We start from the raw sequence: 27,862 nt of genomic DNA on the forward strand, positions 1-27,862 counted from the left end.
ACATGCGACAAGACAACCGATGGGATTCAATGAAGGTATTATAATTCTAATTCCAAAACTGTCACAGGCACAGAATATACAAGATTATAGACCTATAACCCTATTGAATACAGATTGCAAGCTATTTGCCAAACTTATAGCAAATAGAATCAGATTTCACTTAAAGGACCTTATAGGGGAAGAACAAACATGTGGAATACCGGGACGGAAAATAACTGACAACCTGGAAGCACTACGAGATACAGTATTTTATTTTGATACCAATAGATATGAATCGGCTGGACTACTTTCATTAGACTTCCAAAAAGCATTTGACAATATCAACCACCAATATCTATTTAAAACCATGAAAAGGATGAACATTCCGGAAATGATTATCAATGTCATTCGTTTTATGTACTCGGATGCACACTCCCGCATACAAGTGAATGGATTTTTTACAAAACCAATCAGACTGGCAAGTGGAATCAGACAAGGCTGTCCCTTGTCAATGTTACTTTATACCATCTGTACAGAACCATTAATTAGAATGATTCACCATAATCTTCATGCCGAGATTCGTAATAACAAATTGTTCACAACATTGGCTTACGCGGATGATATGGTTATTTTGTTGAGAAAGGAGCAGCAACTTCCCGTTCTTCACCAGGTTCTACACCGTTATGCAATGGCATCTACTGCTAACATAAATTTCAGGAAGTCAAACTTGCTACCCTTGGGACATTGGCCACCATCTCTGACTATGGCAAATATACCAATTAAAGATGTTGTTAAAATACTTGGCATGTTCATACACACAGATATAAAGAAGATGATAGAACTAAATTGGAATCCAATTTTAAACACAATCCGTTACATGTTCTCCAAACAGCTCACTAGGAACTTAAACCTGATACAAAAAATATGGAACATAAATTTATTCATACTATCTAAAGTTTGGTACATTGCACAAATAATACCTCTGCCGGAAGATGTAGCCCAACGCATTGAATTGGGAATTACTTATTACCTGTGGACAGGACATATTTATAAAATTGCTAAATCTCAACTCTGGAAACGGACAGAACAAGGTGGATGCGATCTGATTGCAGTTAATAATAAAAGCAAAGCTTTACTCATTAAAACATTACTGCAAAGGAAAATTAAATATAAAAATTCCATTACATCTGAATTAATAGATTTTACTTTGCAACATCCCATATTCCGAAGGATAAAAATGTGCCTGAATAAAATACCAGAGCGGCTTCTCAACGATCCGGAGTCTATGACCACAAAGGAAATATATACGTCATTATTAGCTGTTAAAGAAACCGTTCCCTCCATTATGACCAAATACCCGAATATGAAGTGGAAAAGAATATGGAAAATCTTCACACTACCAAATATTTCAACTGATTGGAAAACAAGTGCATATAAAGTAGTAAATGATATTGTTCCCACAGAAGCAAAAAAGTACCACCATAACATCACGCACTCACCTCTATGTCAACACTGTGGCAGTTTTGATACTCTTCACCATCGATTAACAACATGCCGACCTGCAGTATGGTCTTGGTTGTGTCGAAAACTAATAAATGCCTCTCACACGGACAACCCGAACGACGTTCGAAGGATGGTACTTCAACTGGAAATGCGCACCCACAGCAATAAATTCGCACTAACATGGATAATTATGGGATACTTACACTACATGATCAGTGACAACAATCCAACGATAGCTGGACTACAAAAGTTACTAATGGAAGCTGAAAGGAAACTGAGAAGAAAAGGACGTAACAATTTGTTAATAATTGAAAATAAGAAAAACATTCTTAGTATATGAAAGTAAAACTCAGGAATTTGTATAAAAAGATATGGCGATTATGTGAATAATTTACGTTATTAATTCTACTCTGTTAATATATAGGCCTATGTATATACATGTATCTTTTAAATTGCTACCATATTAACGGTAGGTGTAGTTGGTAGTATCCAAAAGTTATTTTGTAAATAGTGATGGAAGCCTCCAAAAATGATTTAAGATCGAATATATTTTAGTATTACAGTATTTGGTTTCATATGTTCATATACTGTCAAAATAAATGTCATAGTTTGGGAGATTTTATCGTAGTACAATCTTAAATTTTTTTTTCGCGTGTGTGTGTGTGTGTGTGTGTAATGTCATAAAATAATGTTTATTATGTAATTAATGTGTCACAAGATCTCAGGTATTATAGTGTAAATAGTGTTATATAACTCATGTCATATATATCATGTAAAAATTGTACGTGATAAATAAACGTGTAAAAAAAAAAAAAAAAAAAGTTGCGCTCAGGCGCGAGTTCGATCCCCGCTTGGGCTGATTGCCTGCTTGGGTTTTTCCGAGATTTTTTCCAATCGTAAGATGAATGACAGATAATTGATGGTGAATCCTCGGCCTCATCTTACCAAATACCATCTCGCTATCACCAATCTCATCGACGCTAAATAACCTAGTAGTTGATACAGCTTCGTTAAATAACCCACTAAAAAAAAGGCAGGGTTAATAGTTTTTGTCACAATTTTTATTTTGTTAATGTTTTTATAAATGAACAAAAATGACTAAAGCAAAGTCTGAAATACGTGTAGTACTTCTTCAGTATTACAAGAAAAAGTGTTTTAGAAACACTTACGTGTCTTGAAAATATATGAAATATAGACCGAAGGTGTGGTCAATAAACGTGTACACAACAGTAGTTCCAATACGTCAGTAATGGAAATAATAGCAGCGCGAAGATCTATCACGCTTCGATCGACCTTCGAACGTGTAGCTTATCGACATACTTGGTTCTTCACAAGATAAGTCTACAATAAAACTCCATACCAAAAAGGAAAAAATATAAAAGTCGTCTACATGAACTGACAATACAGCAAGCTCAGTATTGGGTGGAAATCTGCAAATCGTTAATCTCATGGGCGACATGTTTATCGGACAAACCGTTACAAATGATGACTAATAGCTGTATTTTCGTAATTCTAACACTAAAAAACAATGTTTTGCCGCGGCTGATTTGTTACAATTACTGCTATAAATCGGTTTGCGCGTGAAGTCATGTGTGTCTGGTGAAAGTTCAAGCCCAAATACTTTTGAACTGCTTCCTAATGGGCGTTCTGATAGTGATTAGCTTTATTTCCAATATCTTGATTGGGTTTACGCAGTTTTCGTCCAGAATTACCCAGCAGATATTATTGCAACAGGAAAACGCGCAAAAGCATACCGCCAAATGATCAGTGATGAAAATAATATATCAACTAGATGCAATCGAAATTTTACAATATCCGACACAGAATCCTTATCTTCCTCCTTCAGATTACCGCCTGTTTCAATGTAGTACCCATTTCCTTCATGAACGAACTTTTGTAAATGTGCACGAAGAGAGAATCAGCGGGTTCCTTGACAACGGGTGTTCCAATACTCACTTGATATAAAACTCAGAATAATATATCTTAATGAACTATACTTTGAAGATCAAGTACGAGTATTTTGTATGTTACATCATAAATTAAATAAAGTATATTTTAATAAAGGTATTATTTATCACACAATAATAAGTATACTTGTGTTCAAGAAATGGACATGCCAGTATAGACTGTCACGAAATAAAATAAAATAAATGCATTCGTTTTACTCGATTAATAGGACAGAAGATCATAAAGAACTCGATACTTATGTGAACATGATACCACGAAGAGAAAGAGACAGGGGGAGAGGGAGAAAGGGGGGAAAGGGGGAGAGAGAGGGGGGGAGGGAGGTAAGGGTCTTAAAGTGACAATGGTGAGCATAAAGGAAACTGCAAAAAAAAATAGTGTGTAAGTATATAATATGCGTTTCAAATACTCCGCAACTACTTCGTAGCAAGTTAAGTCCGGGCAATGACTCTGTACGCGACTGCTGACTATGTATCGACATGACCGTTTAAGTTTCGTATTTCGTTTCGTTTGTTGTTTTGCTGTTGTAATTAACAATGCCGTCAATTTCTGACATGATAATAATAATGATAATGATGATGATAATAATAATAGTAATAATAGTAATAATAATAATAATAATAATAATAATAATAATAATAATAATAATTCTATGTTGTCGCAGGCCGTAGCGACGTGGTTCAAAGCGTCATGGGCATATTAGGTAACTAACATTACGGAATGAGCGCTGGTTCGAAGCTTCACTGGGGAAGAAATTTATTATAAAATTTTGGCTAGTGTATGGGACCTCTACCTACACAGCATCATGATGAATTTGGGATGTTAAAGTGAGTAGCGAAACCCGGTTTCTTACGCCAGCTATAATGACTGGATGGATAATCGTGCTGACCACACGTTACCCTTGTACTCGTTGGATGATCATTCACCAGAGGCATGTGTTCGTGAGGTTAGCAGTTGGCTTGTAGGTCTTGGGCCTCGCTAGGTTGTCGCGAACAGCAATATTATTATTATTATTATTATTATTATTATTATTATTATTATTATTACGGATAGTATTATATCCCAAAGAACTGGTTTAATTTCTACTAATTCACTATAATAATAATAATAATAACAATAATAATAATAATAATAATAATAATAATAATTTGTATTTTCATCACGCTTTTCTACTCGAAAATTTGTATAAACACTTGTTTTGACATTATTAACATGGTGGAAGGAAAAAAATTAACTTATCTGCCTCCATCAGGATGTTTGCTTGTCAGTAGTATCAATGTACACTATATTATTTTGCATTGGTTAGGTTTTGTGTTGTAACATCGTATAATCTTGTTTTAAATCTTGGTTTAGGTACTTACTGAATTATCGGATGACAGGATGATTATGTACTGACGAAAGAAATTCTGAAGAAAGAACGTCTATTAATTTGACAATACTATGTTTGCATTTGACTGAATAGATTAAAGAAATCATATTAAGAAAACAAGAGAATCAACAATAACAGATTTCGCTCGGGCGCGGGTTCGATCCTCGCTTGGGCTGATTACTTGGTTGGGTTTTTTTTCCGAGGGTTTTCCCAACTGTAAGGTGAATACCAGGTAATTTGTGGCGAATCCTCGGCCTCATCTCGCCAAATACTATCTCGCTGATCACCAATCTCATCGACGCTAAATAACCTAGTAGTTGATACAGCGTCGTTAAATAAAAACTAAAAAAAAAAAAAAAAAAAAAAACAATAACAGAGATCGAACTCGGTTTCTGCAACACTAAATCAATATGCAAACCCGCTGAAATATTGTTGGTCTCTCATTCTCACTTTTTCGAGGGTAGGAAGAGGAATAAGCCAGTTAGCTATGAACTCAACGCAACGCACAACGTACACATGCCACAAAGTTTCTTACATTAAGAAAAGTTTATGCGTTCCACCTAGGCAAGTTAACAGGGAAATAAGACCCCTCTGAGCAAAAGAGATGTCGGAAAGGGTTCAGTGGGGTGTATCACAAAGCTCCAATTACAACATACTCATACCTCATATAGCCTATACATTTTCATAATGCAGTCTGGTAGCAGCCTATTTCTCATTTCGGGATTCATTTAAGATCAAAATTAACAATTAATGGGAATTTTACACACCAAGGATAGAATTTAGATTGTAGCGATAATTAATGAGAGTTATATAAGATATTAAATTACTTTTATGAGGCACAAGATAGGAAGAACGTCGTTATAAACTGCTTCTTAACGAGGACGTTTCTGTAGTTAAATAATTATCGACATCATCACCTGCGTTATCTTTCAAATATTGAGCTCCTTCTTCCGTTTCGTCCTCTCTTTCATCCTAAAGATTGCGATCATTATACGTCCATTGCTAGTGGGACTCCTTGATTTAGTGGCAAGCATGGCTCATGGCGTCATGACTACTGCTTAAGATAGCACAGAGTAATAATAAAGAAAAGTCATATCCAGGTGATAAATTTTATTTAACTACATCTCAATTACCTACCACATTTTAAAGACATTTTATCAATTAAAGAAAGTAATATTAAAGCATTAAAAGGAAAGGATGTTTATAAAAATCATTACATACACATAGAATGTAATTTTAATCGAATATGCTAGCAGTAGGATTCTGCTTTGGGAAGTCTGAAGTTAGGTCTCCGAGGTCCTTGATTTCCTTAGTCCCTCCAAGTAAAAGCCGAACAGAAGTTTAAATCTGTCAACAGCTGATTGCTTTCAAATCTTCTTCCGAGTCTAATTCATGTTCAGTAATATACTGAAAAACGTATCCAGTCGAAAGTGTCTAAAATAGAACATAGAGTAAATAAATGGGATTTTCAAAACGTGCATGGGAGTTTATTCAAGATACATCACGCACGTCAATATATTCATATTTATAAAGCAGCCACGATCATAAAAAGTAATAAAATACAATGTCACATACAAAAAGTAAAACCGCTAGTTTTGGTCGCAGAGATAACACTGACGACTGAAATGAAACTTTATGAACGGAACTACAAATTTTTCGGGTTGCAATTCATATTCTGAGCTGCCTACATAAACTTTGAATATGTGACAGTTCAGCCGATAAAGTGACTGTCCTCGAACAGGAATGTGCAGGCTCGATAACTGAAGAAAATTAAATTTGTTCTCGCCACCTTCCAGAACGACTCCTATGATAAAAGTAACGAATCAAGAAGTACATAGAAGTGTGATATTAATCACTGGTCTGCCTATAATAACGAGGATACGCGAACTACGTGCCTTAAGTACAAATGTCTGCAAGGAAGTACCTTCACCTTCTACTCTTTAAATATTAAGCTGTATATACTTAATTTTTATCAGTCAGCAACTGGAAATCAAGCCGAATAGACGTACTGTCATGCTACGAATTGCAGAATCAACTTACATAGAGATAGCGATGCTCCAAGTTAAAGTAAAAAAGGATCGTCGGGCAACAGAAACAGCAGTAGACGAAAGTAAAATGGGTGTTGATTTATATGTGCATATATCAAGAATTGGAAGGTTCAGCATAAGAAGAGTTAAAGAAGAGAGAAGACGGGAGAGCGGAGAGAAGAATTAATTAAAATGGGCGATTGGAGCAGTCATAGTGATGATATTAATATTGGGAAGAATTGAAAAAATAAGTGCAAGAAAGTCAGGGGTAGTAAAAGTGATACGAATAAGAATAGAGAAGAAAGTGTTAAGTGTAAGAAGGTAATGTAAGAGTATAGTAAGATAGACATAGTTACAAATAATAAATAAAAGAAAAATTAAAGTGAAAGAACATTTGAACAAATGTGAAGTGGAAGAGAGAGAGAAATTGGAAGTGTAATTAAGTGAATTAAATATTTCATGTTTTTTAATGTTGTGGGTTGGGGTATTATAACTGTAGGAGTATTATATAAATAAATTTATGGAAAGAGTAGTAAAAGAGGAAATTTAGGACTGAAGTGAAGCGAAAAAGATAAATACGTAAATAAATAGGAGATAGAATAGTAGAGAAATAATAAGTGATGTGTTGAAAAATAGAGAAAAGGGAAATGTAGACAAATAATTTTGGAGAAAATAGCTGGAAAAGAGAGCTTAGGAGTAGGTAGATTTGAGAATAGAGAATAAAATAAGTACATAAATAAATAAATAATTAAATTACGAAGGAAAGGAATATGCAATATTTAATAGGAAAGCGATAAATGGAAGGGAGACAGTCTATGTGTGAGAGAGAATAGAAGAGGATAGGTAGGGAAGGACAGAGCAGTGTATATTGGAGAGTACCGCATTCTTTTGATCCGGCAAATGCCGACGCGGCGGCCATATTTACTCCTGCGGAGACTCCGTACAACGCAAGACTTGCATAGGAACACAGGTTTCTAGTGTGATATTCCATCGTTATCTTGAAGAATGCCGTGTTATTGTGCAGTTAATCAGTGTGTAATCAATTGTTATTATACAAAATTAGCATTAAGTCACAAACAAGACGAGGAATATACTTCAAAGATTAATTTTCTCAATGACATAATATTTTCACTGCGGGCTAAAGCAAGGAGATGCACTGTCACATTTACTTCTTAACTTCGCTCTAGAATATGTCATTAGGAAAGTTCAGGATAACAGACAAAGTTTGGAATTGAACGGGTTACAGCCTCTTGTCTATGCGGATGACATGAATATGCTAGGAGAAAATCCACAAACTTTTAGGGAAAATACGAGAATTTTCTTCAAGCAAGAAAAGCGAAAGGTTTAGAAGTAAATCCCGAAAAGACAAAGTATATGATTATGTCTCGTGACCAGAATATTATACGAACTGGAAATATAAAAATTGGAAATTTATCCTTCCAAGAGATAGAAAAATTCATATATCTTGGAGCATCAGTAACAAATATAAATGACACTTGGGAGGAAATGAAACGCAGAATAAATATGGGAAATGTTTGTTATTCGGTTGAGAAGATTTTGTCATCTAGTCTGCTATAAAAAAATCTGAAAGTTAGAATTTATAAAACAGTTATACTATCTGTTATGTATGGTTGTGAAACTTGGACTCTCACTTTGAGAGAGGAACAGAATTAACCCTTCGCTTGGCATGTGAAGTCTTTTGAGACCCCATGACCCATTTGCAAATACACGTAACATTTTTAACGTGTCCAGCGGAGGGTTAAGTGTGTATGAGAATAAGGTAATTAGGAAAATATTTGGGACTAAGAAGGATGAAATCACAGGAGAATGGAGAAAGTTACACAACACAGAACTGCACCTGACATAATTAGGAACACTAAATCCAGACGTTTGAGATGGGCAGGACTTGTAGAACGTATGGACGAATCCAGAAATGCATATAGAGCGTTAGTTAGGAAGCCGGAGGAAAAAAGACCTTTGGGAAGGCCGTAGATGGGAGAATAATATTAAAATGGATTTGAGGGAGATGGGATATGATGACAGAATCTGGATTAATCTTGCACAGGAGAGGGACCGATGGCGGGCTTATGTGAGGGCGGCAATGAACCTTCGGGTTCCTTAAAAGCCATAAGTAAGTAATGACAAAATATTTATAATTGAAAACATCAAGGTGGGGAAAAAGGGGACGTTGGAAGCCATCCCAAACCGGTATTCTATTGGTAACAAAAACAGTTCTTGATTTTCAAGAAAATTGTCTTAATAAAGCGAACTTCAAATATCTTATGCCAGATAGATGCATGCAGGATGCGTTAGAAAATATTTTATTTTCTACTGTCCGCTCCATAAATCCAATCCCGGATGCAAAATAATTCAAAACTGCATTACGATTTCTCATTTTTTTTTCTAAAAAACGAAGCATGGAAATTACACAGTTTTCGATTCTGAACAATTAGCTGAGTTTCTAGGTACAGATGTAAGTAAATCCGAAACAGAAAGGTCTAGTGAAGATGAATGTTAGTAAAAAGAAATTGATATAGGCTAAACTGTAATTTAACTTAAAATATAAATAGTGGAGTGAACAACAAGCTCTTTATTATTTGTTGGGATCAGTTTTGTTCAAAATAAAACAAAATATGTTATATAATATTTGTGAAAACTGTTTTTCATGTCTAATAACTGATAACAGGGATGAATGAATGAAACTATAAATTTTATTAGCACATTAGTGACTCTCAAGTCGTATAAGATAATATCACTTGTATACCCTTGTAAATTCGTATTTAATATAATTCTATATGCAGAAAAATGTGAAACGTTGGTAGAAAATTAGTTGAAATTTAAGGATTTGAAGTTTTTATTCATTAACACTCAACTCATATGTTCCCAACATCTTATAATATTTTAGAAAACGTCTTATCACTGTATTTTAGGACTAGAATATATTTATTGTTAAGAAAATTGTCTGTTATAGCAAATGCACTACAACAATCTGTTAATGTGGCAGTCGAAGTGTTGGTATGAGAACTGCAACAGAAAATTGCTAATATCCCTATTAAAATGGACATAACATAAATAATAAAGTGTTATTTCTAATGAGTCATTTCACTATGACAATAATGTTTATTAATCCTTGTCTCCTGTGTTCAATAAACCACAACAACATGTATGATATCGCCTTTAATGACCTTCCTTCTAGCATTACTGCTAATGCTTCTGTGCCGAGCAAGGAGTAAATATGGCCGCCGCCGCCGAGAATGCGGTACTCTCTAATATATACTGCTCTGGGGAAGGATAGACAGCAATTCAGTTAAAACAGAAGAATAGAAGTAATAAGGAAATACTTGGCAAATGAATATATCATATCATACATCATATGTCATATATAATATCATATATCACATCACATCACATCACAATCACAATCACATCACATCATATCATATATCATATCATATCATATCATATCATATCATATCATATCACATCACATCACATCATATATCATATCGTATCATATATATCATATCATATGAAGGGTTCGGAGCCATAGTGGGCCAAGCGCCATATATTAAAAACGTAGAAAACAAGGGTTAAAATTAAGTGAGTACCATAATTCAATTAAACATATAGCAAGTAATATAAAGTATGCATAATAAAACTAAATGATATGTCAATCTTCATTAAACTATGGTATTCACTTAACTTTCTCCGTTTTTAATAAATGGCGCTTGGCCCACTATGGCTCTGAATCCTTCATATATCATATCATATCATATCATATCATATCATATCATATCATATCATACCATATCATACCATATCATATCATATCATATCATATCATATCATATCATATCATATCATTTTTATTGGGTTATTTTACGGCGCTGTATCAACATCTAGGTTTCATATCATATCATATCATATCATATCATATCATATCATATCATATTATATCATACCATATCATATCATATCATATCATATCATATCATATCATATCATATCATATCATATCATATCATATCATATCATATCATATCATATTATCTCATATCATATCATATCATATCATATCATATCATATCATATCATATCATATCATATCATATCATATCATATCATATCATATATTATATACTTAATTTTAGAATTAACGTCGCTTTATTTCTACAGATTCGCATAAGACACTGATTTCTAAATATATTATACTGAGTTAAATTAATTGGTTTAATATAATAGAGTTATGCAAAATGCCACTTGATCGTCTGCTTTACTACTCATAATAGTAGTAGTTTAATATTCGTACAAAACACCCTTCATCGAAAGAGCGTGAAATTAGCACATGATACGCTACATCAATTACATAGTTCAACACAAAACACCATTCACCGCAAGAGCGTGAAAATAGTACTAGCTTCACATTCAGCAAGTTCGGATTCGAACTACACGAATGACTTACTAGTTCTTTTCGACTTGTCAAGATCAATAGCGACACAATTAAGACTACACTTAAGATTATTGCATGACATTACTTAAAAGCTATGACCGATTATGTTTAGATTAAGCAGTCCCGGTCAGCCATGCCGGAACGTGCAATTTTTAAAACCATTCTCCCTCATTCCATTCTGCTGAAAATCTTCAATTCGCTTGGCCACTTGATCGTCTGCTTTACTACTCATAATAGAAGTCTAGTCGTACCACATGCCCTGTACACCTCCAAATATTTGTTAGTCTTCTTTACATGCCATAATTTCTCATATGTTCTTTCATCACCGCTCTCTAAGAAAGCATCTGGCCTCCTCAGCATCAGCAGTAAGAACATCGCATCGTTCTTTAGCTGATTTCAAATCAAGAGAGACTGAGAAATACGATTAGGTTATTATTTGCTTGCTGTCACACAGTTAACAGGTTTCGCGTGACCAGTACGTTGGAGCGACACTTCCACGAACACTTCCTCAGCCCGACTACAGAGTAAACATAACATGTGAACAACACTCTCGCAAATGTTTTTCTTTCTATTTACACGTAAATATTATTGACACCTCGGTAAAAATTTTCGTTCACACAACGAAGTCACTGCTGGAAATGGAAACTACGTATTTCTGAAAACGGTCTTGTGTTTCTCTAACGTTGTGACGATGTCTTTTATATTTCTCAATAAATAGGAGTAAATAATGTTCAGAGGGAGTGCAAAGGCTATTCTCAAACACCATATTTATTGCTCTAGTGTAGTCCACTAGAATTTATAATTACAGCAGAAATAAACCTTCAACAAATTAATGTATTTACATATATACATTATGAATTACAAACACATACTACACACTTGAACATAAGCGGAGCTTAGCGACTTCTGGGAACGGACTGCAAAACATACAGTTGCACGAAAAGTGCAGTTCAGTGACCTCCAAACTGAGTTAAACTAATCATTGTCCAGTTTTATTAGTCGTACAAGTAATTCTCCACTCGACAATTTGGTCATGCGGTATTTATTAGCCAATGTGACTGCAATTTAATAATATCATTGCACAATATAAACCACATTTCTGCAGGAGGTGTAACGTGGCCAAAGAAAATAGAAGTTTAAGTATGTAACATGATACAAAATTTAATATACTGACACTTATCTTCAAATCTTATGTAGAAGTAAATCAAGAATAAAAGGGTAATTATTTAATTTAATGTTTAAGACTTAGTGAATATACGTCGAATGCAACGTACGCAACAGCTAAAAGGCAGTTTTAAAGCAGCGTGAAAGTTGTAGTGAGTTGAATCACGCCAAGTCCATAAAGAATGTGATGACTAGAGACCGGATTTTAAAGGAAAACTTTTTCATAAAAAAGGACAAAAAGGGATAGTTATAGCCAAAGAAAAGGACTTGAAAAAGGACTATATTACTCCCCAAAACACACTTCAGCACATTCATGGATACACATGGCACACACATTCTTACATTTCTCTCTTCACAACATAAGGAAAGTGTTGTATTTGATACAGTCAAAAAACGACTTCAAAAAGGACTATATTACTCCGTCAAAAGGGTGCTATTTTAATTGAAAACACACTTCAGCACATTCATGGATACACATAGCACACACAAGCTTATATTTATCGATTCACAACATAAGGAAAGTGTTGTATTTGATCACATTCAACATTTCAACATGTTTCAATATGATTCTGCCTCTTTGAATACAGAATGTCTTTATAAACAGAAAATGACTGCTCAACATCAACTGAAACCAGAGGTGAAAATTTTCTTTTTATCCTGAACTCTAAATCAGCTCACTTTATTAGTTTTTCAATGTCTGGAATCAGAAGAAGAACGATATTTACTTTCGCTTGCTCAGGAAGTTATAGGCCTAACGGAAAAAAAAAATATAGCAAAATTATCTAAATGATTGCAATATTCTGTCAAAAAAGGATCAAAATATGAGATGTTTTTAAAAAAGGAGAAAAAAGGGAATATGGACTAAAAAAAAAAGGGAAGTCAAAACCACATAATTTGGTCGGTGGAAGATAGTTTTGAATATCGTAATTAATTATTTCATGTTTCGTGTTGAAATAAAAAAAGGGATTCCCTTTAAAATACGGTCTCTAGTGATGACCTACGTTGCATCAGACAGAAGACAGGTGTTGTACTACAAGTCATGGGAATTCTACTGTGTCCCTACTCTTAAATCGAAAAAAAAAAGTCCGGTAATGGACTTAGGTCAAAATTCTGCAAACACCATAGGGTAATGATAGGCGTTAACACACATTAATTTCATTCTAGATATTAATAACTTGTAAATATGAGCAATAAATTCAATAAAGACAGAATAGACAAAGAGTACGCAAATTTATAGCGCTAAAATACAAAAGAAATCGATTATCACAACATTTTCATTCTAGGGGCAGTTTAGAAACAGAAGATGTAGGCAATCCAACTATTTTCAAAATATCACTTCCGTATATTTTTCAATGATGAAGCTTTCTTTGTTTCAAATTCTGTTGCATGCTGTTCCAACCTCATAGGTACAGCAGACAAAAGAAATAAATTCGTTGCAATCTCCTACATCTCTCTCTTTCTTTCCTTGCCACTAATTTCCTCCCTTCGTAATATCTTCTTCTATCACATCTATTCATCTGGTCTTGGGCTAACTTCCTTCTTCTGAAGTGCTCACCTATCTGTCTAGGGAATCTTACGTTCCCCATCCAGTCTCTTTTCCAACATTGTCCTTTCTGGAAGGAGAACCCGTATGCTCTGTTGCTCATCTTTGTGTCTCAATCGACAGCAGCGTTTCCTAACGTGCGATTACTTCAATTTTACCAGAGCACTAAATTTCGCCCGTAATATAAATAGATTAAAAATGACACAAACACAATTAGTAATAATTACTTGAAAAACATGCTAATTATATTATATATACAAATGTTACTTGACCCGAAATTAAATAGAATGAAACTTCATTATTTGGACATATTACTCATGCAGAGTTTTATGAATATAGAGACAATTTTAATAGATATTCTTTTTACGGGTTGTTAATTGTAACTTTTCCATACTGCTTTACCGTCCCGTGCCGTGGCGTCATGGTCTAAGGCATCCTACGTAAAGTTTAATTTTTGGTTGTACAGAATACGTCTGTTACGATAACAATTAATATTAGAGAAGAAATATTCGCTCCGGCGCCGGGGATCGAACCCAGGTCCTTGGTTACATGTACCAAGCGCTCTAACCATTAAGCTACGCAGAAGTTCAATCCACAGCACCGGATCGAATCCTTCTCCTTCAGTGTTTTTCCCTTTGTGGCCTGACTCCAAGTTCGACATGTATGTTGACATTTTATATTAAGTCAACTGCCATTATACAAGGAGCGCACTCAGTTGAGTGACTTGGTGGCCGGGACATGTATCGTAATGTCCTTCGATGTTTGATTTATAAATGCCTATTAGAATTTTAGAACACATTGAGGCGTCTATATTGTCACCATATGCACAACAAATACTGTTCTTCCCATTCTTCCTTAAACTCACATCTTCGAACAGTTGAAGGTTTTGAGAAAGAAGCTATCTAAAATATAAGTAGGTAACCCGCCAGTGATAGATAGTTGTGTACTGGAGTTGTAAGCGATTTGAATGGAAGAGAGGGGGTGAAGCAAAGACAGTTTACTGCGCTGCCCCTGCGACGTCACTATTACATTTTTGCCAATCCTTGTCGTATATTTTAGTAAAAATCTCTATAAATTCCCCACATCTCATGCAGTTTCTCAGTGTAAGAAGTACGAGCTGTTTTACCTTGTTGGCGAGATCGAGCATGTTTCCTGTAGCTCCGGATGCAAGCAGTGAACCACCAGCAGCCTCAACGAGTTTCTGTAGTGTATGAGGCTCCGGACTCAGGTCTCTAGCTCCGGAGTCGAACTCCCAGCTCTCGTGCAACTTGCCTCCTCCTGACGCCGCTCCTGTTGTACAAACGAGATACGTAAATGTGTCAGTAAAATATGTGAATTTAAAATATGATTATTAATAACTGAAAAGTTGAAACTAGTCTTCTGATATGATCATGCTTAGTACCGTAAAATAATAATAAAACATGCAGGCCCACGTTCCATTTTTAGCGATGAGTATAATAGTGTATGAAAATGCTAAACGTGTATTTCTCTTCTCACGTTGATACATGAGCTTGCTGGTCTTTCATCATGTCGGAATCCAGATATTTGATAACGTCTAGCGTTTTTCTAAGTCTATAATCTCCACTTGATGGGTAACATTTTATGTTTGAGCCTATTTACTGCGCAGAACTACTTAGTGTAAGGAATAGGTACAAATTAACGTGATACAAAAGTTCATATATGATTAGCGTTACAGAATCTATGTCATAAAAACATTACTTTAAAATTCATTGTCATTCTCACCTTTTCACTGATAAATGTTCAAAGTGAATTTGAACTGTTTCCTACGGATACATTTTATAATTCTCTTAATATAGCTATTGAAAAGTAATTTTATTAGGTCTGTCTCAGACAGAAAAAATTACGTATATCGTAAAAAAACGTAAAATAGTCCTGCATTTTACGTCTAACTTCAAACCAATTTTGATAATCATTCACCTCATACACATGTTATAATAATAATAATAATAATAATAATAATAATAATAATAATAATAATAATAATAATGATAATAATAATAATATATTTGCCAGAGATCAGTACATAAGAAACTGAAAATGACATCATCAGTTATGTATTCATTAAAAAGAAGCAAGCATCCATCTCACACTCAAATTCATTAATACTACAGAAAGGTCTTACAATTAGCCATTCATGTATAACATGTTTAAAAATTACGTCTGGCAGATTTCTAACTGATACAGGCAACTTATTAAAAAATTTAATTCCATTAGTAAAACATGTATTCAAACTTGAGTTGAGCCTACAATATGGTGCATGGACATTTGAATTATTTCTTGTATTGATTGCATGCATTTGTGACCTTATTTTATAATCATTAATTTATATTCATAATAATTTACATGATGAATATATCAATATATATATATACACTTTAATAATTTTAGTTTGAATAAATAAAGGTCTACAAGTCTCTCTATAGTTCCTGTTCAACATTATCCTAAGTGCCTTCTTTTGATGTAATAATATTTTTGTAACGACTCACAGTGGTTCATTTTCCCAATTTCTTGGCCAAAACCTCTAGAGATGTTTGAATTAATTTGAACGTAACAAAATTGAAACAAATCGTAAAAGTAACATAATTAAGAATTAAATATCGAGTAAATTCACATAAATAGCTATAGTATATGTTTTTTTTTTTTTTTTTTTTTTTGCGTGGATGATCATTTCATTGCTTCTTAGAGTATTCAAAGTTACAGTCTATTTTATCTATACACATGAATCTATATATAATGTGTGTATAGTACGGTAATTATTTCATTCGCTAACATCCTAATCTGCGGAGATAAGGGAGTCACCTTGATCAGAGGTCTGAGTGGACACACCTAAATGTGTAGATGCATCTGGAGCTGACATAAATGACATTACATCTGCAGACAAATGCTTCAGTTTCTTTCTTGGGACTTTCAATATTCTTTATGAAGTATGGTCCAACAATGCCTGCAGATCAGTTTCAGCAGACTTTTCTGTTATTTGAATGGCAACGGTATCGGAATAGCATGTCTTTTGTGCTTCTAGCACCGTTCTGTATTGCTGGAAAATGTAGGCGATGGATTTTTAGTCTCGGACCTAATCAGGTTATAATGGAATTTTGTTAATTTAACTTCAACTAGAATGGACAATGCTCTGAACTTAATTTATAAGCTTTTCTGCATGTTGACGTACTGATTGGTGTTGAAAATTGTACGTCTTTTATTGCAGCAGCAGTAGTAACAATCTCTCCTGCTTCACGAAGACTCATTTGTGTGGCATATACGAGTTCTGAAGGAACTATGTTTTGTCTTAATCCCTGTGCTTTTCGTCTTTTATAACGTTAACCACTTTACTAAATTCTAGTAATGGATATTCGACTCTCTATTGCGTTTCAGTGACGCATATTGGAAAACTCGTAGATTTTCAAGCCATTTCTTATTCTGTGGTAGGAATCTTTCAACTGTCCTATTTGACTATTGCCATCTGGTTCTAAAATTATATATGAAATGTTTTAACACATTCTTTAGTTCTTCGGATGATGTTGCAGGGGAATCGGTTATGATTCTAATGCGTTCTCTTAAATAATCATACTTTTCTTCAAAATTAGATTATGAACGTTCCTGTAGTATAGTAAACAATTCACGCTTAGTGAGGTTTATGTGATGACTTTCATATCCTGAAAGGAATTACAGAAATAATTCAAATTTTAATAAATTGATGAAGGATTAATATACGACACAACAATTTTTTGTGGCAACGTATTTTATAGGTAAGCAAAATGAAATAATGCACAAGAAAGCTAGAGGTTTCACCTAGTCTTCGACATTGGAACCAAGTCTCTCGACATATTTCTCCTATCGTGACACGTTTTAGTATACCTCGTTCATAAAACTGTTTTTTGGGCGTATAGCTACCTGCGCTCGACCGATTTCACTTCTTCATCCGAACCGAAGCGTTGTCCTAGCAATTTCTTCATTGGTCCGAAGAGATGAAAGTCAGACGGTGCAAAGTCTGGACTGTAGTGTGGGAGATTGCCGCCTTAATGATGCCTCTGACATTGGGTGGTGTTGCAGCAGTCACTGGTCGGCCGGAGCGTGCTTCGTCGGCGGACTTCTTCGAAGAACTTGCACCACCTGGAGATGTTGCTATGGTCCAGACAATTAAGCGCCATACACCTCCAATATTTTCCTGTGGATTTCACTCGATTTTTTTGTTTTTCGCAAAAAAATGGACTACACCACGCTGCCCTTCACAAGTGAATGATGGTAGAAAACGCGTAATTTTTACTCAGTAGTTACAGCTTGTTTAGCCAGGGTGACATCCAATCGAATCATTGCTGTATGTAGTGCAAGATTCAAACTAATTATCTCCCAAATTTGAACGTCCTAACCAAAATAATATTCCGTTAAATAATTGCTGTGTGTTACTTTCCGATCCTTCCTTGTATTACAACGCAAAGACGCAGTGCTAGTGGGCCCAGTGGCAATTGGGGGCAGACTTTTTTTATTGGTACCTGAAAAGCATCCTCATAGGTATGATTTGTAATGAGTAACTTGACAGGACCTCGCAGGACCGATAACTCTTAACCTCCGTGAATCTGCCGCTTTCACATTTTCAACCACAATCAACATGACTATATTATTTAATATCTAAATGCCGTTAGTTAATTAAGTAATAAATTAAAACTATGTTCAAATATTCTACACACCTCCAGGAATCGAATCCATGCTTCAGCTTTTATTTTCACGCTTATACCACTTATTTATAACACTTCAAAAACGACCTTTCTTTCACCATGCAAACTCAGCAACTGCATTGTCCAAGAGAGTCGCATTTTCAGCCATGTATTTACAAGCACAGGACTGGAGATGGAAGATAAGATATACGATGTCTACATGCCCTGTCCTTCCTCTTCAACTTAAGACAACAAACAACCCTCCCCTATATGTTTCAGTTTTGGGGTTTTGGCCAGGAATTCGGGAAAATGAACCACTGTGCGTCTGGGGCATGCCCCCGAATGTGTATCCCATAATTTAAACGGCAATGAAATAGTGAAAAATACATTTCTAAGAATATCGGTTGAGATGCAACTCTTTAGTTTTCTCAGTACGAATAGAACTCTTGATAACGTAACACATATATTGTCAATATGGGATTTCTATGATAATTTAGAATCCAAGTGAAAACCTAATAACTTAACACTAGAAACACTGTTTTGAAATGAACTCGTCAGAATAAAAAATAAATCAAGAGACATGATCAAATAGTTGACCGAATTCAACTCGAATATAGATTTTATAAACAGATTCCAGTGAAGCAGAAGTAAAGGTCGTATCTCTGAAACGTCGTAACGGTTTATGTGACTGCAAGGAAGTAGAGCGCTGTAGCTTTTTTAAATCACGGTACTATACGCGAAAGATCAGCATGACGCTCTTGTTACTTTTATCACCAAGAAAATAACTCAAACGCCTAACCTGATACGAGGCTGAGTGGGACTCAGAATCTACCGGATGTTACGGCGACGAGATAGATCCGAAGTCTCCGGCGAGGATCGAATTTTCACCCTTGAAGTTCTTAACAGTCGCACTACCTTTTCAGCTAATTCGGCCAACAGTTTCTGTATAACTAAAAATAAAATTTCGTACCTGATAGCTGTTCCAAGCGGATGAACTGATGCGTAGAAAGTAATGGATGCATACGCATTCCTGGGAAGGTACGTAATGAAACAAAACGCTACAGACTCGTGTCTAGCTATGAAATGGTTTCTTCGTAATCATTTTCCTCGATGGTATTTAACATTTCTAATCACGCACTGATCACTTAGTATTCATAATATTATCAGTGTATACTGACCTAACTGTCGATGTGAAACTTCACTTAGCCATTAGTGGCTCAGTCAGCTGATGCTCCTCCGACAGATCAGTGTTAAAACTCTGACTTTTCATTTCGCGGTCTGGAGTTCGATCCTCGACGTTGACTTGAATAATTACGGAAGGAAAGATTGGAGGATCCGGTTCTCCCGTTTTCTCAACCCACAAATTTTTCCCCCTCTCTGTTCATACGATTTCATGCCAGTGGCGACGCCCAGTTGACGAGAAGTTCAAGCTGGCAGTCCAGGATGCTCAGTTGTATTCGGGATGTGTCAACCTGGAAAGTCCAGTTGGCGAGAAACAGCATATAAGAATGGTCTGTAATAGGTATCTCGTGACTGTTACGGAACTACCGGAGTCATGTCTACGAAACTTCGGGGTTCCAAATCCACACATAAACAGTTCATCATCATCATCATCATCATCATCATCCTTCACGAATTAGGCCTCTCTAGACCTGTTTCGGCCCCATCTAGCAGTCTTCTTAAAGGTCTTCCTGGTCGACGATGTCCTCTAGGTTTATATTGCATCATAATTTTTAGGATTCTTGAATTTTCCATTCTTCTTACATGATCTAGCCAATTGAATTTGTATCTGCTGATTTTTTCTTCTACTGACTCTATTTCTAATTGTTCTAAAATTTCTTCATTCCTTTTTCGGTCTAAAAGAGTATATCCTGCTGTCCTCCTGAAAAATTTCATTTCCGTTGCTTTGATTCTGTTCATGTGTTTTTTCTTTAATGTCCAAATCTCGCTTCCGTATAAAAGGGAGGGTAATGCTAGTGCATTATATATTTTTATTCTTGTAGATTTTTGTACTAATTTAGCTTTTAATGTATTGTTTATTATTCCTAGAATTCATTCAATACATAATTCCTTCCAGGCACTATAAGCATCAATCTCACCTCAGAAGCCAGAAAGAAGTAAGTCCAAAATCTTCATTTTTAGATATAGTGAGATGAATGTTCCACTTTGCACTGCATCTTTAAGACTTACTTCCTTTGAATATCGAAAAATATACGCAACTACCCATCCTTGCAATTCGGGAGTATCAACATCAAAACAAATCCTATATATAAATAAATCATAACCTAAAAATCTATGTTTTGGCGCTTACTTCCTTTTGCTTCTGATGCAATAACAATTCGGCCAATGCAAGACTTCCCGTCGACCCTTCCTACATAGCCTATACTGAACGGACGGCTTGTCATCAAAGGAAACGGAACTCAGCCCTCGGCATACCCTGCGAAACTTGTATATAAAATAATACGTATTTCGATTTTCTATCTTTTGGGTATTTTACTCTCATATCTGAAATTAAGGTGAATATAATGTCTCTTTTAGGATAACTAAATTTCTGTCGCTCCTCATTGCTATATATAATATAATATTCTAGGCAGCATTCTATTTATGTGCTACTTCAAAACTGTTTCAGTGAATTTATAGTGTAGGTCTGGTAATCGAGAGGAAAGTGTCACAGTAACGGATCACTGATCAGTTTATAAGTTATGTCTAAACATGTAAAATTGAAAATGTACTACACAAGATAAAAATAATGTTAAATAAAACGAGAATATAAATGTTGTGCTAATAAACAGTAGACATTATTTTATTTAGTATACAAAACAAATATCTCTCATAACGCTTCTCTGTTAACTTCGTTTTCCTAAATATACCTATATTTTTCTAATTTATAGTCATACGATAAATATGTGAAAAATACTGGCAGACGTTTTCATAAATCGAAGACTATTCGAACGGAAAGCGAGTGGGAACTCCACATTTATATCAGAGATACAAGTAACACAAAATCTGTGCAGCATGAATCGAATTGTTTAATGTTTAGGAAGACACATAATGATGGCAGTAAACATGCAAACAGAAAAAGATGATAACTGAATGTTTCAGTTACGTATAAGATAAGAAAATAAACTTAAACAGATCAAAATCGAGTTACTATAATTTGTATACCATCTGCAGCAGGAGGCTTTTTTGCAGACCTCGAGGAATTTGTATAAGGAGGGTACAGTAGCATTGCAGCACCGGTGGACCATGTGTGTGACTCTCAGGAGGGATTATGTTGAGAAATAAAGATTATTTCAGAATAATCTAATTAATTTCTACGTCAGGTTATGAACTTTTCAAACAAACCTCGCATAATAGAAATAACTTTATTTTACTTTGAATAACCAATCAATAAGACAAAAGGGTAATCAAACGATTTAATTAAAATGAAGTACAAATATCTCAGAAACACGCAGTGCCATATGATATAATTAGGCCTAATTCGAATACACAACAAAATAATCACAGAAATGTGTTTGTCTCTTTATTCTAACATACCGCAAAAATTAGGTTACGTACTATTTGTGAACAACTTAATGAAACTTTCAATCACTCGCAGTTGTTGTCGTTGTTGAGATGTATTCCGTAAAAGTGAGCGTTGCTCAGATTCTAATGAAGTATAAACTTTTATTAAAGTTCTCAAGGGAACTTTTCGAAAAGTTGTATCTCCGCTATCAGCGAGTTCAAGAATCGATTTTTGTTTTCCCTGCGGCGAGTCCTCATAAAAAAGTTATTTTTATAAAATTCCCGCATATACCGTGTGCTCAAAGAGCAGCGTTTTCACTTATAAATCTAATGGATCCGGGTTAGATCTATATCAGGAAAATGGAAATGTAGGTCTATTCTATCTCATAGAAAATGGGTTTGTATGTTTTATCTACAGTTTCTAATATATTATCTCAAAAGGCACACTTTCGCCAAGACTGCAGAGGATAAATTTTGTTTCAACGTGATCTAAGACGTTATGTTTTGAATTAGCAATACGGAATGACCCTTGGTTCGAGTCCACATGGAGGAAGAAATTTTCTTATGAAATTCCGGCCAAGTACGGGACAAGTGGCCACTCAGCATCGTGATGAATTTGGAGTTGCAGTGAATAGCGAAATCTCGTTTCGTAAACCAGCTATAACGGTTGGTTGGATCACCATGCTGACCACACATTACCTTCGTACTGGTTGGATGATCGTTCACCTCTGCTGAAGCATGTAAAAATGAGGCCAGCACTCGAGTGGTTGGTTTTTGCCCTTCATAAACTATCGCGGCACAAATTATATTATTATTATTATTATTACTATTATTATTTATTTACTATCATTGACTGAGGGAAAAACAAGAAAGTGGTGAACAAAACTACGGATTAAGTAATTAAAACATTCGGGCTCTGGCTTTCCAGTATTATTATTATTATTATTATTATTATTATTATTATTATTATTATTGTTATTATTATTACTATTATTATTATCATTTATTTATTTGTCTAATGGCCAGGACATGATATTTACTATCATTGACTGAGGGAAAAACAAGAAAGTGGTGAACAAAACTACGGATTAAGTAATTAAAACATTCGGGCTCTGGCTTCCCATATTATTATTATTATTATTATTATTATTATTATTATTATTATTATTATTATTATTATTATTACTATTATTATTATCATTTATTTATTTGTCTAATGGCCAGGACATGATATTTACTATCATTGACTGAGGGAAAAACAAGAAAGTGGTGAACAAAACTACGGATTAAGTAATTAAAACATTCGGGCTCTGGCTTTCCAGTATTATTATTATTATTATTGTTGTTATTATTATTATTATTACTATTATTATTATCATTTATTTATTTGTCTAATGGCCAGGACATGATATTTACTATCACTGACTGAGGGAAAAAGAAGAAAGTGGTGAACAAAACTACGGATTAAGTAATTAAAACATTCGGGCTCTGGCTTCCCAGTATTATTATTATTATTATTATTATTATTATTATTATTATTATTATTATTATTATTGTTATTATTATTATTACTATTATTATTATCATTTATTTATTTGTCTAATGGCCAGGACATGATATTTACTATCATTGACTGAGGGAAAAACAAGAAAGTGGTGAACAAAACTACGGATTAAGTAATTAAAACATTCGGGCTCTGGCTTCCCAGTATTATTATTATTATTATTATTATTATTATTATTATTATTATTATTGTTATTATTACTATTATTATTATCATTTATTTATTTGTCTAATGGCCAGGACATGATATTTACTATCATTGACTGAGGGGAAAACAAGAAAGTGGTGAACAAAACTTCGGATTAAGTAATTAAAACATTCGGGCTCTGGCTTCTCAGTATTATTATTATTATTATTATTATTATTATTATTATTATTATTATTATTATTATTATTATTATTATTATTATCCTAAATGGTTTTCAAACGAATTACGTCAGCTTATTAAGAAAAAAAATAAAGCTCATAAAAATTACAAAAAATATAAAACTGATCATCATTATCAAATTTTTTCTAATTTTAGAAAACAAGTCAAAGCCATGATTAAATCCGATAAATTCAAATGGTTACAATCAATTGATGATAACCTAAAGCATGAACCAAATAAATTTTGGAAATATGTAGAAACGTTTCGAAAAACTAATAGCTATCCCACAGAATTAGTACTAAATGGCGTTCACATCACAGATGAAAAAGAAATTGCAAATGGATTTGCTAGTCAATTTAAGTCTGTTCAACAAAATTGTAACTTTAATTTCATTACTTATGATTCTAATATTACTGACTGTTTGCCCCTGCCTAAAATTACATCCGATGATGTAACTAAAGCCATTAAAAAGCTAAAGCCTAATAAATCTAAAGGTACAGATAGCATTCCTAATTTTATAATCAAGGGTTGCTCTAATATTTTCATACCCATTTTAACTTTTTTATTCAATCTTAGTTTAAAAACAGGAATTTACCCATCACTTTGGAAGGAAGCATCCATTATTCCAGTTTTTAAAAATGGTAATAAAAACAGTGTTACTAATTATAGACCCATTTCTATCGTAAACAATTTTTCTAAAATTTTTGAAAAAATTATTCACAAACACATTTCATTTTATGTCAAAAATAAGATCAATTCGGCCCAACATGGATTTACTAGAGGGAAATCTACTACTACTAATTTAGTTTCCTATCTCAATCTCATTATGCCTGTTGTCGAAACTCAAGGTCAAATTGACTCAGTTTATTTTGATTTTAGCAAAGCATTTGATGTTGTTCCTCACACAATTTTATTAAATAAATTAAGTAATTTTGGTCTCTCCACTAACTACGTTAATTGGTTTGAAAATTATTTAACAGATAGACAGTCTTGTGTTCGACTAGGTAATTCTCTCTCGGTTCCATTTAATAGTTTATGTGGAGTTCCTGAAGGGTCTACATTGGGACCTCTCCTATTTTTATTATTTATAAATGATATAAGTAAGAGAATAAGTTCTAGCTGTCTTTTATTTGCGGATGATCTCAAAATCTTTCGTAAAATTAATAGTTCGGCTGATTGTCAAATTCTTCAAAATGACATTAATTCAATTTTACAATGGTCTGTTGAAAATGGAATGAAAATTAATCAATCCAAAACTTTTGTTATCTCCTTCTCACGGAAAACTACTTCCCAAAAATTTAATTATTTTCTTAGTAATGTCGTAATTACTAAGAAAGATTGTATTAGAGATCTTGGTGTCTTACTTGATTCAAAATTATATTTTCATGACCATGTGCAATATATTTATACCCATTCATTAAGAATGCTTGGTCTAATTAGGTCTATAACTTATTCTTTTTCCACTCCTATGTGTTTATTAATTTTATACTATACATTGGTTAGATCCAAGCTTGAATATGCATCTGTTGTATGGAACTCCATTACTTCCACTGACTCGGCTAAATTGGAGAATATTCAAAGAAAATTTATTTCCCTGTGTTCATATAGATTTTTACCAAATTCCGATTATAACTATGAGACTAATTGCGAATATTTCAATTGCGGTAGTTTGTTTACCAGACGTCAGGATCTTGATTATTTATTTTTTTGTAAAGTCATTAAGGGTGATATTGATTGTGAATCTTTCATAAGCAATATCAGTCTTCGTATTTCTGCTAATGGTTTAAGATGTCATAAATTGTTTTATAATAAGAATCCTAAATCTCTCTCTCCGGTCTGCAGATGCATTAAATATGCTAATTTGCATGGATTCAACTTGGATCCATTTAATGTGTAGCATATCTTTGAGTTTTAACTCACTGATCTAATTTTAATAATTATTTGTCCATTTTTTTTTCTTGCATTTGGTCAATTGATTAATGTAGACTATTTCCATTATTATTGTACTAATTTTATAATTTTATTTGATCTATGATTGATGTAGACTATTATATTGTTTGTATTTCATCTCACAGTTCGCCGGCAGCAGCCGTGCAGTGTACATCGTTCCGAGTGACTAGGAAGCGGAGCGGTTGTTGTGATAAGTTATAGTTCGATAGGTAATAGCAATATAATGGCAACTAAAATAGTGCGTCAACATACATTGAGAGCAACATTTGACAAAGAACAACAACGACCTACAGCTTTAGATGTGCACCGTTGGATAGACGAAGTATTGAAGATAAAGGATGAAGAACTACAAACCATTCAGCTTGTTGGTAAGCAAAATGCAGCATATTTAAAATTTACATCCTCTGCAAATTACGAACGCTACGTACAGAGACATACCGGTACATCAGTAGTGGAATTACTTAATGGTGCTACGACGACAGTGACAATTACACCAGCTGAAGATGATTATGTTTCCGTCCGGGTTTTAAATATTCCACCGGAAGTTCCCAATGATAGGATCCGTAATACTTTACAAAATTTTGGGAAAGTGCTTCAAATAGAAAATGAAAAATGGTCTCATAGATATCGTTACAAAATAGATACTGGCATACGAGTAGTGCAAATGGTGATCAAACAATCTATTCCCACGAATCTAACAATTGCCAATTATGAAGCGTATATCACTTACCCTGGGCAAGAACAAACTTGTTTCTTGTGTGGTAGTTCTAGTCATTTGCGGCATACTTGCCCTAACAGAAGTGTCAAAATGCCGATAAACACTGTACCTCGTACGCGACTGACATTTAGTGACATACTCCAGACACATGCTAATGTAACTACTGATGTGAGTGAAGATGGCATCCCACCTGAAATATGTGATGTACCTGGGCCATCTAACATGTCTACAAGATTAGTGAACGCTGATAATCAAAATAAACCAGTGAAAACAAACATCGAAAATGAATTGCATGCAGTTACAGACAAACCAGTAGGCAAAGAGGGTACAAATAGAGTCATCACAACATATGACGTGGATAAAACGCAGAAAGATAATGGGACTGTAACTCAACCAATACCTGATTCGGACACTGATTCAGCTGAAGAACTTCCTTCAGCTGATATGCATGGAAAGCAGAAGACAGAGGACACGAGAGGAACAGAAAAGCAAATGGGAACCAAGTTGAATAACTCTGCCATAGGAAAGATGCCTAAGAAGAAACAAGACAACAGTGCTTCAACAGCTAACACAATGAAAGAGTCCGGTGATTTGAGCAATTCTCCTGACAACATTCAAAACATCAGTAGCCTAAAATCTGGTTCGATACCAACATCCATCTCGAAGAACCTGCAGCATACGGAGGATTGGTATCAACAAATGGAGCGGGATGACACGACTAACACACAGTTTGAAGACAAAGGTCAGCAAAATGTAAAGAAAACAATTACTGTTACTAGACACCGTACACATCCTTATAAGGGGGAAGGTAGTAAATTGGGGTTCCCCTTGTTAAAACACAATGAGTAATTTAACTGTTAATATATCATGTTAAGATTTTGCCCGATGTTGTATTTACCGTATTTAAGAATTTAATAGATTCAATCTATGTACAATAGATGTCAAATTAGTTTTGTATATTAAGTACAAAAGAGTAGAGATATTATAGATTATTGTTATAATATTGTATATATTTTTTTATATAAGAATATGTTACTTGCTATTATTACTTTACAAATGTCACTTGTAGCTATAGTCGGAACACTAAATT

The 27,862-nt window shown here is 34.2% G+C and overlaps 1 protein-coding gene across 3 annotated transcripts in view; it reads right to left on the reverse strand.

Moving 5' to 3' along the window:
- LOC138698040 (colorectal mutant cancer protein) overlaps positions 1 to 27,862 on the reverse strand; it is a 485,405-nt gene that overhangs the window by 379,683 nt on the left and 77,860 nt on the right. For all 3 annotated transcript variants that reach the window (XR_011331666.1, XM_069823718.1, XM_069823719.1), the window contains exon 3: positions 15,127 to 15,290. Coding sequence is in view for 2 of the 3 variants with exons in the window: in XM_069823718.1 (XP_069679819.1) it covers positions 15,127 to 15,290 (164 nt within the window). In the remaining variant the exon portion in view is untranslated. The remainder of the gene's footprint in view (positions 1 to 15,126; positions 15,291 to 27,862) is intronic.

This window comes from Periplaneta americana, chromosome 4 (genome assembly GCF_040183065.1).
Source record: "Periplaneta americana isolate PAMFEO1 chromosome 4, P.americana_PAMFEO1_priV1, whole genome shotgun sequence".
NCBI lineage: Eukaryota > Metazoa > Arthropoda > Insecta > Blattodea > Blattidae > Periplaneta > Periplaneta americana.